This window comes from Furipterus horrens, unplaced genomic scaffold (genome assembly GCF_987537825.1).
Source record: "Furipterus horrens unplaced genomic scaffold, mFurHor1.1.pri manual_scaffold_2, whole genome shotgun sequence".
In the NCBI taxonomy this organism is placed as follows: domain Eukaryota; kingdom Metazoa; phylum Chordata; class Mammalia; order Chiroptera; family Furipteridae; genus Furipterus; species Furipterus horrens.
The window spans coordinates 197,220-213,008 of record NW_028327172.1 but is presented as its reverse complement, the minus strand read 5'-3'; the positions used below and the strand labels follow the sequence as shown (position 1 = coordinate 213,008).

Below are 15,789 nucleotides of genomic sequence, written 5' to 3'. Positions count from 1 at the left end.
CTCACCCAAGGTTCTTGAGGGCCACCGTGGGGTCGGCAGGGCTGGGGTCAGTGCAGGGGGTTGGAAAGCTGATGCTGTGCTGAAGATGCTCCACTGCTGGCCCCGTGTGGGTGAGGGTGGGGACAGGGGCCCCTTTCTGTGGACATCAGTTCCACCCACCTGTTGCTGGGCCCTGAGTCCCAGATCAGTGTGGGGGCAGAGCTGGTGGTGGCAACTGGGAAAGCTGGCTGCCCCCCAACCTGGGCTCAGAGCTGGGAGGCTCTGAGAGGCTCTCTGGTCACTCCTTCCCTGGAAAAGGGGCGCTAGCCTCACATCCCAGCCTGGATACCCCAGCCCACCTGCAGCTGCTCACTGTTTGGGGTCTACACCTGGGAGGTGGACAGGGAGGGTACAAAAGATCCCTGATCAAGGCCTCATTATTGGCAGGAGTTTCCATAGCGCCCCGCCCCCCTTACTCCAGCAGGTCAGAGGTTAGAGACATGTGGGTCTGCTCACCTGGGGCGGGTGGAGAGAGGACATGGAAACTCCCCCACTTCCTTGGGGTGGCATCATGTGAGGTCTCCAGGGAGCAGGTCACACTGCACAGTCAGCCCTCCTCATGTGCGTGCAGGGTAGCCCTGACTGGGGGTCTCCTTGCTGGAGCCCCTCACACTGCGCTGGGCCCCAGCCTCTGCAGGCTCCCCCCACAGCTCAGTGCCTGGTGGGCTGGGCGGGCCCGGAGGAAGGAGCCCTTGACTCAGACTCACAGGAAGAGCAGGGGCAGGCGGAGCTGCGAGAACCACCAACTGCCCGCCGCCCGGAGGGGGTGGGTGCCTGGGTGGGGTTTAGGTTTAGGAGAGGATGTGACTGCCAGGCCAGGAAGCTGCGGAAAAGTCCTGATTAAAACACAAACGAAAGCCAGGTCCTCACCGTTTAGCGATGGGTCCAGAGCAGCTGTGGGACTTCGGGCTGGGCCGGGGGCCCAGCTGAGCAGAATTTGCTCCCAAGTGAAGGTCAATGACCTCCATGACCTACATCCCCTGCCGGAGAAAAGAGCCGGAACCAGGTGACTTGGTGCCCTCCCACCGCGGCCTGCTGCTCTGCGTCAGCCTGAGTCCTCGTCCTCCCGTGCTGGCTCGGCCTGAGGCCTGTGCGCGGAGCCAGGCCTGGCTCAGGGGAGGCCCGCAGCATGTGCAGGACATTGGCCTGGAAGAGTGAGGGACCATGGGACGCTGGGCGTGTGCGAGAGTGGGTGTGTGGCTCTGTGTGGGGCGGGGCTGTTTCACGTCGGTGCCCTGTGTGCCCGCTGTGTGCACCGGAGTGTTGGAGGTGTGGGGGCTTAATGCAGGTGTGTGTGGGGAGGGGTGCGAGGGGGAGGCTGTGAAGGAGAGGCCACCTCTGGGCCTCGTGAGGGTGCCAGAGGGCATGGGCCCGTTCTCCCACCCTGGGCCATGGCGGTGGCCCTGGGCCAGGGGACGGTCCATCGAGGGACCCTCCCGGCCTCGTGTCAGGGGCTCGGAGAAACCTTATTTTGGTGTCTGGTGCTCCACTGGCATCCAAGAGGCAGCAGGTGCTGTTTGTGGCCAAAGTTACATGTTAACTCACCCTGTTCTTGTTTAACTTGCTCTTTGTGGACAGCAGCAGCCTCTGACCCATCCTGGTGCCCTGACTGACTCACCACAAAGACAGAGAGGGAGTCCCGCCCAGCCCCTGGGGTCCCGTCTGCTCAGCTGAGGAGCCCATTCAGTCCGGGGTGGCACCGTGCCCAACCTGCCCGAGGAGGGCCCGGGCAGACCATGGCAGGTAGACGGTCAGAGAAGGGTGGGCATGAGTCCCGCTCTCCCCTCCTGCACCTCACTGGCTCCAGGCTGCCATGCAGCCCACCCTCTGCTTGCCCTCCTCCAGGCTGGTAGGGGTGGGCGCTGCCAGGGGGCTGTGGGGGTGGGGCGGGGAGAGGTGGGCTGTGGGGGACTGTCTTCTTTGACTCCTGCTAGTGCTCATTAGCCCAGTTTACAGAAGAGAAAGTTCTGGTCTCAGGGAGGTGGGAAGGTTTGCCCCGGAGCAGCAGAGGATCCTGGAAGCCAGGCTCCTCTCCCAGGCAGAAGGTGCCCATGCTGATGGCAGCTCCCCTAGGAGGGGGCAGGGCTGAGGCTGCACTGCCGGGCCCTTCACCCGGGGCTCATGTCCTGTGTGGATGGGCAGCCAGACGCTGGGCCCTGTGATTCATGGGACTCAGGGATGGACACGGTGTGGCCACCAAGCAACTGGCCGCCTCTTTTTCCTGCCACAGACCATCTGTGGGCAGTGGGAGCCAGGTGTCCTGAGCACAGCTGACCTGCTGGGTCATCTTTCTGCAGGTGTCTGCGGCAGGCCCCCTGACTTCCTCTCCCCTTCTGGAGCCCAGGTCCTGACACCTGCCCAGGGCAGTGTGGTCACTCTGAACTGCACAGCCTGGGTGGTCTCTTCACCCCATTGTCTTCTGCCCTCAGTCCAGTGGCTAAAAGATGGGCTGCTGCTGGGCAATGGGAGCCATTATGACCTTCATGAGGACTCCTGGTAAGAGACCACCCTGGGTATACCTATGGCGAGTGGCCTCTCTGCCCTATATTCTGGTCTATAGACACCTGGACATGGGCCGGGGAGTGACTTCTTAGATGTGGCATGGGCAGAGTGCCACACTGGACCCAGACTGAGAGTCAGTGACCGAAGGGACAGATGGCCCCTGTAGATACTTTCTACGCCACTGTCCAGAGCCATGGGTGCCAGCAGTCTTAAGGCCTGAGTGAGGCACTGGGCATTGGGCCAAGCCTGGGGTCAGAAGACCCCCTGAACCCAGACCCAGACCCAGGATTAGGGTGATTGTCACTAAATAGACTCACACCCTCCCCAGGTTCTGCCACTTCTCTCAGCTTATGGCCTGAGGGCTGCCCAGGAAGCCCAAGCTGCAGCCTCTCAGGGTGAATTCCAGACAGGTAGGCTCTGGGGTGTCCACTGAGGCTCTCAGGTCTCCCCAGGGTCAAGGCCAACTCGTCAGAGGTGCTTGTGTCCAGTGTCCTGGGGGTCAACCTGACCAGTGCTGAGGACTACGGGGCCTTCACCTGCTCTGTTGGCAATGTCAGCTCCTTCTCCTTCACTCTCCGGAGAGCTGGTGAGGGGGATTCAGGGGTACGGGGCAGGAGGGGGGCCTGAACCTCTGGGTGAGGGGTGCAGCGGCTCAGGCTGCAGCTCTGTCCCCAGGCCCGGCAGGCCACCTGGCCGGGGTGCTGGCCTCACTGCTGGTGCTGCTGCTCCTGCTTCTGGCGGCCTTGCTGTATGTGAAGTGCCGGCTCAACGTGCAACTCTGGTACCAGGACGCGTATGGGGAGGTGGAGGTGAACGGTGAGTGGGAGGGTGGCTGGGGCGGGGTCAGCAGCAAGGCCTCCCCAGGCTCCCTCTGGGTAGGGGGGTCGCCGCCCAGCAAGCGGGGGAGGCTCTGGAGGTGGGGGATAAGGACGCAGCAGCCCTGGAGGCTCGGATGAGCACAGATTCCAGGAGGGTCGGCAGAGGGGGGCTAGGCAGCCTGTCTCCTGGTTCGAGGGCTCCCCTCAGAATTCTGTATTGGGGAGGGGTCGGCGGTGCGGGGCTGGGCCCTGTGCGCATGGAGGGACCCCTGTGGGATGGCACCTGGAAGGGGCGGCGGGGCCTGGAAAGGGCTGTTCTGACCCGCCCCCGTCTGCAGACGGGAAGCTCTACGACGCCTACGTCTCCTACAGCGACAGCCCCGAAGATCGGAAGTTCGTGAACTTCATCCTGAAGCCGCAGCTGGAGCGGCGTCGGGGCTACAAGCTCTTCCTGGACGACCGCGACCTCCTGCCGCGGGCAGGTATAGAGGCGCGGCACTCAGTCTCGGGGCCCCGCCCCCGCGCTGCGCCCCGCCCCCCGCTCTAGCCTCGGCCCCGCCCCCGCGCTGAGCCCCGCCCCCCGCTCTAGCCTCGGCCCCGCCCCCGCGCTGCGCCCGCCCCCCGCTCTAGCCTCGGCCCCGCCCCCGCGCTGCGCCCCGCCCCCCGCTCTAGCCTCGGCCCCGCCCCCGCGCTGAGCCCCGCCCCCCGCTCTAGCCTCGGCCCCGCCCCCGCGCTGCGCCCCGCCCCCCGCTCTAGCCTCGGCCCCGCCCCCTCCCGCCTCGGACCCTGACCCCGCAGGCAGGCAGGGCCCAGCCTACCGCCTTTTCACAGAGCCCTCCGCCGACCTCCTGGTGAACCTGAGCCGCTGCCGGCGCCTCATCGTGGTCCTGTCGGACGCCTTCCTGGGGCGCGCCTGGTGCAGCCACAGTTTCCGGTAGGTGTCGTGCTCGGCGGGGGCGGGGCCCCGCTGCGACCTGCTGACACCCCGCCCCCGCAGGGAGGGCCTGTGTCGGCTGCTGGAGCTCACGCGCAGACCCATCTTCATCACCTTCGAGGGCCAGCGGCATGACCCCGCGCACCCTGCGCTGCTCCTGCTGCGCCAGCACCGCCACCTGGTGACCCTGCTGCGCTGGAGGCCCGGCTCCGTGGTGCGGAGGGTGGCGCGGGCTCCGGGTGGGTGGGGCTCCAGGGGCCCGAGCTTTCAGTGCGCCCCCCGCGTGAGGAGCGCACGCGCGCTCAGTGCCCCACCTTGGTCCCCAGACGCCTTCCTCCGATTTTTGGAAAGAGCTACAGTTGGCGCTGCCGCGGAAGATGCAGTACCGAGCAAGGGAGGGAGACCCCCAGACCCGGCTGCAGGACGACAAGGACCCCATGCTGATTGTGCGAGGCCGTGTTTCGGAGGGTCGGACCCTGGACCCCGAGCTGGACCCCGACCCCGAGGGGGACCTGGGTATGCGCACCGAGCCCCACGCCTGAGCCTGAGAAGCTCAGCCTGGGGTGAAAGGGCCCGCGAGCCCCGAAAGGGGCCCAGGTGGTGGGGACTCCTCCTTGCTGTCTGTGGATGGGCTTGACTCCCCCCAGAACCCCTTCACCCACAGCTTCTTCCCCAGAGGCTCTTGGGCTTCCAGGGCCTCAAATGTTACCACCCAGGAGGGTGAGCAGGGGGGGCGGCAGGGGCTGAGCCCAGCTTCAGGTCTGGCGGTGTCCCCTCCCCAGGTGTCCGAGGCCCTGTCTTTGGGCAGCCACCAGCTCCACCGCCTGCAAGCGGGGTCTCGCTGGGAGAGGCGCGGGGCAGCGAGGTGGACGTCTCGGACCTCGGCTCCCGCAACTACAGCGCCCGCACAGACTTCTACTGCCTGGTGTCTGAGGAAGACATGTAGCTGGCCTCTCACTCCCGATGGAGCCACAGGACGCCGGGGGCAGCCGGGAGTAGGACCTCGCGCCCTGCCTGTTGGTGGCCCTGGGACCCTGGGACCCTCCTTGTGCCAGAAAAATAAAGTCTCTTTGGACCCTGCCTGGGCCTCCCCTGCCCTCTCTGTGGCAGGAAGGGGTACACAGTGCCCTGGGCGGGCACCACTCACTTCTGTCTCAGGCTCTCCAGGGCACTCGACCCTCCCTCTTTTCATCCTGATGGCCACTCTGTCACCAGACCTGGCTGTCCACCCCAGCCCTCCTGCTCTCCGTCCTCCTCCGTGCTGAGCAGGTCTCTTGCCATAGCCTCCTTGTGTCCTCTGCTAGGGGGCAGCACCGATGCCCCCCAGCCCCCCTCTGATCTACACAGGTGCTGGGGAGTCGGGCCCCTTAGACGCTCCAGGTTCTGAGCTTTGCAAAAGAAGCCCTTTGTTGTAAAAATAACAGTGGGAGCTTCACAGCCAAGGGGCCTGGCTCAATGAGATGGGGGAGGGGTCCCAGAACCGACTGGGTCCCCAGCCTCAGAGGGACAGCCTGAGAGCCCCTGGTCAGGCACCCCATGTCCAGAGGGCAGGGCAAGGAGAGGTGTTGGGGGCCTTTGCCACCAGAGCAGGACAGTACCAAAGTCAGGACTGGTCGCTGCTCTGTGTCTGAAGCCCCCAGTGCTGCTGCACCTGTGCCCCAGGGGGTGCTGAGGCCGCTGCCCCATGCCCCACCTCCTCTGCTCCTGGCCATCTCTCCTCACTGGACACTCCCTCCTCCCTGACCTGTGTGTGAGCCCAGGGGATGGCATGGTTGTACCTGGGGACACTGGAGTACCCCGGGGTCAGACCAGCCAAAGAAGCAAGCAGGACTGTGGCTGCTTTCTTCACGACCACCTTTATTGTTTCCCAGGGTGGGCTGTCCTGAGGCCACCACGGCCAGCGCCACCTCTGCCAGTGTGACCTGGTCACCGCCCACACACCAGAGCAGCCTCAAGCCCTGCCCCACTCCCTGCCCTGCAGAAGCCAAGTCCCCAGCTGTGAGCCCCCCCGCCCCCACCCCCCGTCTTCTCCCTGGTGGCCCAGGCCTTTCCGAGTCACATGTGGGGCTGCCGTGAGCGCCCCGGGGCCGCCAGCCTTCTCCTCCAGGCCGGCCGGCAAGCAGCGCAGCACCGGGCCCGTCCTGCTGAGGCTGGGCCGAGTCGCGTTCTTCTCCTCTGGGAAGCCCTCGCCTAGGGACCCAGGAAGTCTTCCTTTCGATAACCCTTCTGCAGTTGGGTGGGGGGCGGGGGTGAGGGGGCGAGTGAGAGGGTGCCGGCCGCCCTGCATCCGCCTCTCCCCCCGGGGTGCTGCTGTGGCCCCCTCTCCCTGGGTCTCTTGCTCCACCCTGGTTGGCCAGTCCCTCCCATGTGCTGTCCCCAGGCTGACTGCTGTGGCCCAGCCTGCCCCAATGGTGGGAACATACCGCCCGGAAGTCTCGGTGGAGCTTGCTGTACTGCCACAGATTGGCCAGGAGGCTGGAGGCCGCGCGGGAGGCCTTCTCACTGTCCGGGCTGGGGGTCGAGGGCAGGGGTCAGCAGGGAACAAGCAAAGCCCAAAGGCGGGGTGGAGGGTGGGGGGCCCTCACCTGTCGCGCTTCTTCTTGATGAAGACCAGCTTGCGGAGCCCGTCGAAGTATAGCAGGTCTCGGGCGGCGACGGGACTGGCCACCACCAGGTTGTTGAGCACAGCAATGATGTTCACCAGCACATCGGCCGGGGGCGCCTTCTCGCCCACGCTGCCTGGCAGCTTCTCGATCAGGTGACTCACCACCTTGGTGGCTGCGGGAGGCCAGGAGGTCAGTGTGCGCCCCACGCCCAGCCCCAGGGAGCCGGCGAGGAGCCGGCCCGGCCGGGCTGGGCAGCGATAAAGACCACAGCCCGGGGCGAGCCCTGTGCCCCACGCCGACTCACACATCTCATCCTTATTCCTGGCGTTCCGAGACAGGTTCCGGATGAGGCCGGTCAGCGAGCGCAGCTGGTGGTGGTCGGCCGTGCGGACGCGGTCCAGCAGCGGGTTCAGGATGCGCTCCTGCTCCAGGGCCAGGCGGCTGAGCACGCCCGCCCACTGACGGAGGACGAGGGGCCAGTGAGAGCAGGGGAAGACACCAGCGCCCCCTCTGCCTCCTCACGGGCCACTGGGAGGAAACTGAGGCGGGACTGGGTCCTCTTGACCTCTGCACCCCAGCCAGGACCTCACCAAGCGCGACTCCAGTCAGGCCGCTGTCAGCTTGGACCTCCTGGCCCCTCCCCTCAGACTCTGCAGAACCTGAAAGCTCATGGCCCCCAGGCCAGTCCCATCTGGGACACCGACCTCACACTCCTGCGCCCCTCAGATGTCCCCTCATTCTTGTCCCTGCTGCCCAGCTCTGAGGCTGTCACTCTCCTGCCTCTTTCCTCTCTCCCTCTGACATTCTGGCCTGTCCACAAGTTTGCGTTTGTCCCGCTGTCCCTCTCCCAACAGACGGTAAGCTCCCTGAGAGCAGGGTCCCACCCCCCATATCCCCCAAGCCCCCTGCATGTCCCCTGCATGTCCCCTGCAGGTGGCCAGCTGTGAGTCCCATCAGGCCCGGACAGGGCTCCATGGCCCCTCACCCTGCGGTCGCCGGCGGTGATGTTCTGCAGGGCCCCAGCGGCCGCCTCGGTCGTGTGCCGGTTGAGCTCACAGCGCTGCAGGAGGCGGTTGTATAGGCCCACGATCTGGGGGCTCCACAGCCACTCCAGGCCCTTGGGGTCCTTAGACACCTCGGCAAACGTGAGCGTGTCGGCCGTGAGGGGCAGCTGGGTGGGAAGGTGCAGAGGGTCAGCTGGGGTCAGCCAGGGCCAGCCGGGGCCAGCCGGGGTCAGCGGGGCTCAGCCGGGCCCCCCTCCCGCCCGCCAGAGCCCCAGCCCACCTCTCGGAGCCGCCGGCTCTGTGGCGTGAAGCAGCCCACCACCTCGCCGGGCGGCGCCCCCCGCCATGTCCCTGCGGCCCCGGCCCTCCAGGCGCTGCAAGGCTGACGGTGGCATCTCGTCGTACAGGCGGTAGGACAGGTTCCTCAGCACGCACACGGCGTTCTCCACGCTCTGCAGTGGGCACACTGTGGTCAGAACGGGCCGCAGCCCCCCCGCCCCCTCGGCACGGGCCGCCCCTCACCTTGTCCTCGCACTTGCCCACGTCCAGGGCCTGGTTGGTGTAGGTGACCAGGGCATCCACCAGCCCGTGACACTCACGCATCTTTTGGCGAGTGGCCTGGGAGGCTGAGCTGAGGTTCCTGTGGAGGGAGGCAGATCAGAGACCCCACGGGGACCCCGGGAAGGGCCCACCCCCACAGGGACCTGAACCCAAGGGCTTGCAAGTCCTTTGGGCACCTCCTGCTCCAAGTCCCTCCGGGTCACTGCTGGCCCAGGTGCCACTACACAACCATCCCATCCACCCCCCTCGAGGCATCCAGAAGGGGTGACGAATGTTAGATCAAGTCCCTGATTTAATGACACCTGAGCCTGCAGCCTCAGTCTACTGACATCACACCGGCAGCCACAGCCGCACCGGGCAGCCTGCTCCACTCCTGCCTCAGCACCCAGGCCTTGCGTGGTCTGCCTGCTTCCAGCCCCCTGGTTGTCCCTGCCTCACCGTCAGGCCTCCCGGGCCCCCACCCGCTCCCCATGGCCGCTGCCTCAGCCTCTCCCAGCCAGTTGTCCCCCCACCCGCTGCTGCCCCCCGCTGGTGATGCCCCTGCCCAGTGCCGCCCCCGCCCGGGGCACCTGAGGAAGCCTGTGGCGTTGTAGAAGATCTCGGACTCAGAGGCATTCTGCTGGATGAGGGGGGGGCCCCCAGCCCCCGAGAGGGGGCTCAGCACCAGGTCTGTGAGCTGCTCCAGCGTGTCTCGGGCCAGGCGGTCCTTCAGGTGGTCGCTGGAGGACAGGTTCCACAGGATCCCTGGGGCAGGTGGGGCCGAAGTTGTGGTCAGAGACAGCCCAGCGGGCCCCCGAGCTCTTCCTCGGGTGGTGGGAGGGAGCTCCTAGCACTCCCCAGGGTCCCACCCAAGAGCCCCACTGGGGACAGCCGGGGTGGCAGCAGGCCCTGGGGACATGGCCCTGGGCACGGGAGGCCTGCCACAAGGGTGGTCAGTGGACCAAAGAAAGAGATGGCGCAGGGAGGGCACGCAGAGACGGAACAGAAAAGGGGCCGCGGGGCGGGGCAGCGAGGGCAGCGGGCACCGGTGACGTTCTTGCGCAGTTCATCGTCCTGCTCACGCAGCGTCCGCAGCAGCTCGAAGACGCCGCTCTCCTCCACCAGGGCCAGCTTGCCGTCCGCGTTGTCGTAGATGAGGTTGCGCATGGCGCCTGTGGCGTGACGCTGCACCTCCTGGTTGGCGTGGTTGAAGAGCTTCACGAGCCGAGGCACGGCGTGAAGGCTGAGGGCCTGCAGGCACAGGCGTGCAGTGTTAGCACGCGTGTGCACCCTGTGCAGGTGTGCAATGGTGTGTGGAGGCACGCGGGTGCGCAGGTGTGTGCAGAGGCGTGATGTGTAGAGACTGTGCGGGCATTGGCAGTTGTATGCAGGTGTGTGCAGAGGTGTGCAGGTGTGTGTAGGTTGTATAGGTGTGTGGAGGTGTGGAGATGGATGCAGGTATGTACAGGTGTGCGCAAAGGTGTGCACATCACCCCCTCCAGCTTCTCCTCTGCTGAGGAGTCTCTGGGCAGGAGGAAGGCTGCCCAGTCTGCTGGGAGGTCAGAGAGGGGCTCAGGGACCAGAGGTCAGTGAGGCGGGGTCAGCGGGGGGTCACCGGGTGGCCACCTGCTTCTTAGCCGCGGCATCGCTGTAGCACTTGTGCTGGATGTAGGCTGCTCCCAGCACCTGCAGGTTCGGGTCTGAGGCCATGAGGTACTTAACTGCCGATGGCAAGTCAATGTCGTTGAAGCTGCAGAGACAGGGGTCAAGGGTCAGGCTGGCCCTGAGGACGGCCAGGGCCGTGGCAGCAGCCCCCTCCCCACGCACGGCCCAGCTCACCCGCTGCTGAGCCTCTGCAGAGTGCGCTGGCCGCCGTAGCTGTCCAGGCCCCGCATGTCCGGCAGGTGGCCGGCCTCACCCAGGCTGAGGCTGAGGCTGCGGACGGAGGGTGCTCGGGCCACAGGCTCCAGCACGGCCCCTGGCATGGCCCCCGCCCCCGCGCGGCTGCGGTGGCTGCTCTGGAACCGCTGCAGGGTCCGCATGGCAGGGGCGCGGATAGTCCGGCTGGGCGGTGGCCCCTCCGCCGCCTCAGGCCAGTCCAGGCCCCCCGCCCGACTGGAGCTGGAGCTGGCCTGGCGCTCGTAGGCAAAGGCCCGGTAGGCGTTGGCGGCTGCGGGCTCCATCTGCTCTGACATCAGGCTGCCATGGTCGTCCAGGCCCCCGGCCCCCAGCCGCAGCGAGCGGAGGGACAGGGTGTCGTAGTCCACCCGGCTGCCCCCTCCACTGCCGCGCTCGTGGAAGGACACTGGCCGGGCGAATATGGGTGGGGTGGGCTGGGCTCCTCCGTACCCGGCAGCCCCGAAGGCACTGCCCCCGTTGTGGGCAGAGCTCAGCCTCCGGCTGCTGCTCAGGTCCACGGCTGAGCGGGAGGACCAGGCCCCCGGGCTATAGGCGGGCTTGGCAATGGGCCGGAAGGTCTGTGGGAAGGATGGGGAGGGCAGTGAGTGGGGGCCGGGGCTCTCCCTGGCCCTGGCAACCACAGCCTCCCCAAGAGCCTTTCCCTTGTGAGAACAGAGCCCAGTCTCCCCAGGCTGGAGCGGTCGTCACTCACCGATGCGCTGTCCCCACTCAGGCCCTGGGAACGGGAGCTGAAGCCCGCCTGCAGGGTGTGGTACTGGCCCCATGGCACACCTGCGCACAGGGACAGTGGTAGGTTGGTAGGGCCGGAAGGCAAAGCGCTGGCCTGCCTCCTGGACCCTGGGACCGAGGGCAGGGGGTGCGGGACAGGTGCCTCGGCCCTGGTCCCCGCCATCGCCTCATCTGTCTCCTCTCCCACAGCCTCCGTCTCCTCCAGCTGTGCGGGGGGACAGATGTGCTCACCCAGATGACCTCCCAGCCCCTCGAGCAGCACGCTGGGGACGCCAGCCTCAGCTCTCCAATCTCTGCCAAAGCACAGTGCCTGGCCTCCTCCTCCAAGGAGCCACATGGCCTCCTGTGAGCCCGTCCCGGGCTGTGGTCACACAAGGTGAAGTTTTGCTCGCTGACGGTGTCCCTGGACCCACCTGTCCTGAGGGGCGGTCCCCACCCCACCTGGCAGAGCCACACCCACGCCATCCAGCCACTCACAAACTGTGGGCGCTGGCGCCAGCCCGACTCCAAGGTGAGTGGACAGACTGGTGGGTGGGTGGAGGGCAGAGGGCGGAGGGTGGAGAGATGGGAGACGGATTGTGGTGAAGATGGGTGGATGGACAGACAGACAGACGGGAGGGTGGCAACATCGCTAAGGTGAAAGGATGGCGGGCTGGAGGGATGGTGAGCAGGCGACTGGGTGGATGCAGGTGGACAGGTGGGTGGATGGACAGATGGTGGGAGCAAACCAAGGCAGAGCAGTGGGACAGACTGGGGAGGGCAGGTTCTTTGGACAGGGATGGGCTGCCTGGGGATCCATGTCTGCCAGGGTCCCTGCTGGGGCCATCCTTGTGGGGAGAGTCCCTTCTCCTGAGAAGACTCAGGTTGGGGTGAAAGCAAGGGGCCTTGTCCCCCAGCCTCTGTCGCAGACCTGCCCTGGTTAATGAGGCTTCTAGGCAGGGGCTATTAACCTCAGCCTGGGGACCTTACCCCCACCCCAAATTATAATCTTCCTGCCCCTAATTGGCAGGGCAGCTGGGGTGCTAATTAACCCTTCCCTGTTCCACCCTCCACCCCGTGACCCCTGGGCGCCAACCAGGCCACCAGAGAGGCTAAGGCCTGGGCGTGGGGCATGGGGTGAGGACCCAGAAACCCAGGCTGCTCTGCACCCCTATGCTGGCTGACCTTCATGGGAGCCACTGAGGCCAAGGTCTCTGCCCCTGACATCCTGGGGCTTCACCTCGCTGACCTTGGTCCCTGGGGCTGTGGCTTGGTGAGGGAGGAAATGGCATTAAGTCATGCACACACTCACACAGGATGTACATACGTGCACATAACCACACAAGAGGCCCACACGTGCGTACACACTCTCAACCACACAGAATACACATGTGTGCACATACAGTCACACCTACACAGGGTGCATGCATGTGCGCACACTCACATTCAAACAGCACACACTCGTGTGTGCAGTCACAGGATGCACATGCGCACGCGCAGACTAACACACAGCATGCACGTGCATGCACACTCGCATTCATGCAGCACACACACACGTGTACGCAGATGCCTGCATGCACACAGCACGCACACGCACACTGGTGGAGCCAAGATTCCTGCTCAGGGCAGTCTGCCTGGGACTGAGGGCCCCCCCACCTGCTGTTCTCACGGGGAGTATCTGGGTCACTCCAATGGGGCCTCCCCTGCAATTCCGCAGGGGACCCTGGTCAGACAGACAGGCGGGTGGCACTTGTCCAGGATCCCCAGACCTGCCCTCACATTTCTGTCTGCGGGTTCCTGTGAGGCGTGGGGGTGGGGAGGGGCCCTGGAGCCAGGGCGTCTGTCTTCCTGGGACTGATGTGTGTCCCTGCCTGTCTCTGGCACCGTGTGTGAGCCTGTCACACGGGATGGGACGTGTGTATGTTCCAGGGTTGCCCCCAGAGATGGGTCTGGCTGGCCTGCCATGTGCCAGGTGCCAGTCATCTCATCAACCCCCACAGGGGCCCAGGGCCGAGGGGGCAGGTGGGCCCGGCCAGACCCGGCCAGGAGGACCCCTGGTCCCTGTGGGGTGGTGGGAAGCCCCGCCCACGGCTGCTCCCACACCCTTTTGGGCGGGGTGGGTGACTCAGTGCAGGCCCTGGTGAGTCAGGGAGCTGAACCCTGGAGCCAGCCGCATCGAGGCCTCTGGCCTGGCACCACCACACCTGCCGGGGCCGCCTCTGCCTGCCTCGCCACGGCTGTCACTGCCACCGCCGCCCGGCACCCCCCCTGCGGGCGCCCACCTACCTCTGGCTGCCCCGGCAACCCCGTCGAGCTCGGCCGTCCCGTTGTGCCTCGGCTGCTGGCCCAGCTGGAGGAGGCGGGCGCGGACCTGCTCCTGAACCCGGGCGGCGCGCAGCCTCTCGGCCTCCGGCCCCTCTGCGCCCCGGCGGTCCAGCTGCAGGTCTGAAGGCAGCGCCAGGGAGCACACGCCAGCCTCGGGCTGCAGGGCCGACAGCAGGAAGTTACCGTCCTGCATGGCGGCAGGCGCGCGGGGCTGGGCCCGCCTGGCCCGGGCCACTGTGGACGCCTCCAGCCCGTCCTGTCTTCAGGTCTCAGGTCTCGTCCGGAGCGGCCTGGTCCCTGAAGTTCCCTCCCCACTGGCCTCACCAAGAGCCGCCCGGAGACAGACGCCCGCCCAGCCCAGAGCTCGACTGGGGGCGGGGACACCTGGGCCAGGTGGAAGGGAGGGGCCGCCGCCTGCTTAAGGTGGAATTTGGGCGGAAGAACAGGCCCAGCGTGGCCCACGTCCCGGCTTGGCCACCCCATCCTTAGGCCCATGCCAGGACAGGGCCACAGGGTCTGGGCCCAGATTTGCTCCCTGTCCATAAAGGCCTCAGCAGGTCCCTGGCAGGGGGCCCCTACTGTGCCTAGGGAGCCCCTGGGACCCAGCCAGGAGGCTGAGGCGGGCCTAGACAGGGGCTGAACATCAAAAAAAAGTCACCATCAGGAGTCAGCGGTCAGAGCGAAGGGTCAGGGTTGAGGATAAAGGGATTAAGGTGGAGCTTCAGGGTGGAGCAGGCTCTTGTCACCGTCCTTGTCCTCTGTGCCTGCGAGACTGCAGAAGCTCACTCCCTAGGGCAAGACCCTCCAGACCTCTGTCCCCAGGTGCTGGAAGCGGCTTCCAGCTCCCCCCCCCCCAACACCTCTGCAGAGGCCTCCAGGGCTGCTGGCTGGGCCTCCCTGGTGCCCCTCCCGGCCCCTGCCAGGGTGAGAAGCCATTCCCAGCATGTGAGTCAGGGCTGTGATGGGACTCCAGGCGGGGCCACCCTACTCGGAAGGGCCTCTCCCAGCTGCTGGGCAGGCCTGGGTGCGAGGAGCCCAGGAGTCCTGTCCCAGGACTCAGGTGTCACAGTGGGGGGAGTGGGCCCAGGGAGTCTCCCCAAGCCCCTTACCTGGCTAGACCAGCAGCTGCAAGGCCTCCTGGGTAGGCCTGGCGTGGGTCCAGGAGAGGCCCCTGGTTGACTGAGTGGGAATGAGGGGCGGGGGGCCTCGTGTACCTTTTGGGGTCCCCTTGCAGAGCCCTGTGTGTCTCTCTCCCTCGAGCCTGCCTCTGCCCTCAGCCCTCTCTCCAATAGTTGTCCCCCACCCCCCAGACATCTGCCTCGCTGTGCAGTCAGTCCTGGCAGGGGTGAGGTTCCAGATGGGAGTGGTGGTGGTGGGGGGGGGCAGTGGCCTGGTCAGGAGGATGGGGCAGTGTAGTGGGCTTAGGGGTCCCTGGAAAGGTCAACATAAAGCTGGGGTGGGGCCTCTGGGCGGGAGGAGAAGGTGCAAGAAGGTAGACCTACCCTGTAGGTGGTCGGGACACTGCTGGGCTCGGGGCTCATCCCAGAAGCTGCTACCACCACCAGCCGAGGGGTCCTGGGCTCCATCCCTGGCCCCGTGAGCTTGTCCAGGGAGGCGTCTCACTGCGGGACGGAGCTGTGGGGGTACCGAAGGGCGGGGTGGGAACGCCCGCACACCCAGCTCATCAGACCGGTTGCTTCCCTGGGAGATGTGTCTTGTGTGGAAAAATCCCGGGAGACAAGTTTGTGCGGCGCAGAGCGTGCCTGGAGTACACGCCTGGACAGGGACAGGCCCGCCCGTTGCTGGGGGTCTGCCTGGGCCCACCTGGGCCCTCGGAGGCCAGGCCCGGAACACGGCTGGGACAGGCTGCAGGCAGGGATCTGACAGGCCAGTGGGGAGGCCCTGGGTGGACGGGACTTTGGTGGGGTCGCAGCCATGGGAGGGAGAGGAGGCACCCGGCTGGGGGTGGCTCAGTTTTCAGGGCCAGTTCTGTGAAACTTTCCTCTCTTCTTGGCAAGGAGGGTCATGGGTGTCCAAAGCAAGCTGGGACCCCTCCCCAGCATGGACCTCGCACCTCTGTGGCTCAGTGCCCCAGGAAAGCCTGGGGTCTCAGGCTCACTTTCTCTAATTACTGCAGGGCTGGTGGGACCGGCCCTGCTCTCAACCTCAGGCTAGAGCCCATCTGATCCCTGGAGAGCTCTTTGTCAGTCTTCCTCTCCCAGGATCCAGTGCGAGGGGAGGGAGCACTGGGAAGAATCATGGTGGGCTTCCTGGAGGAGGTGGGCTTGTGGCAGAGGGAGGAGGATTTACCCCAAGATCTTAGAAGACAGCCAGTAGAGCCTAGGGCCCGCTGTTCGGCAGAGCCTGGGGACCTGCATTTAACCCCTCCAGGT

At 66.1% G+C, this 15,789-nt stretch overlaps 2 protein-coding genes across 2 annotated transcripts; one reads left to right on the top strand and one right to left on the bottom strand.

Moving 5' to 3' along the window:
- Nucleotides 1–267: 267 nt before the first annotated feature.
- Nucleotides 268–5,373, top strand: SIGIRR (single Ig and TIR domain containing). The gene is given in 11 exon segments (XM_090292040.1): nucleotides 268–1,045; nucleotides 1,618–1,782; nucleotides 2,337–2,535; nucleotides 2,994–3,127; nucleotides 3,217–3,405; nucleotides 3,441–3,665; nucleotides 3,668–3,841; nucleotides 4,191–4,293; nucleotides 4,357–4,507; nucleotides 4,620–4,809; nucleotides 5,076–5,373. Coding segments are annotated over 10 exon segments (1,536 nt in total). The 5' UTR covers nucleotides 268–1,045; nucleotides 1,618–1,775; the 3' UTR covers nucleotides 5,240–5,373.
- Nucleotides 5,374–6,130: 757 nt separating this feature from the next.
- Nucleotides 6,131–15,056, bottom strand: PKP3 (plakophilin 3). Its single transcript, XM_090292031.1, is given in 15 exon segments — nucleotides 6,131–6,519; nucleotides 6,717–6,804; nucleotides 6,879–7,071; nucleotides 7,204–7,357; nucleotides 7,885–8,070; nucleotides 8,184–8,243; nucleotides 8,245–8,355; nucleotides 8,426–8,543; nucleotides 9,034–9,208; nucleotides 9,490–9,694; nucleotides 10,070–10,193; nucleotides 10,283–10,920; nucleotides 11,055–11,134; nucleotides 13,358–13,553; nucleotides 14,899–15,056. Coding segments are annotated over 15 exon segments (2,448 nt in total). The 5' UTR covers nucleotides 14,983–15,056; the 3' UTR covers nucleotides 6,131–6,483.
- Nucleotides 15,057–15,789: the final 733 nt, after the last annotated feature.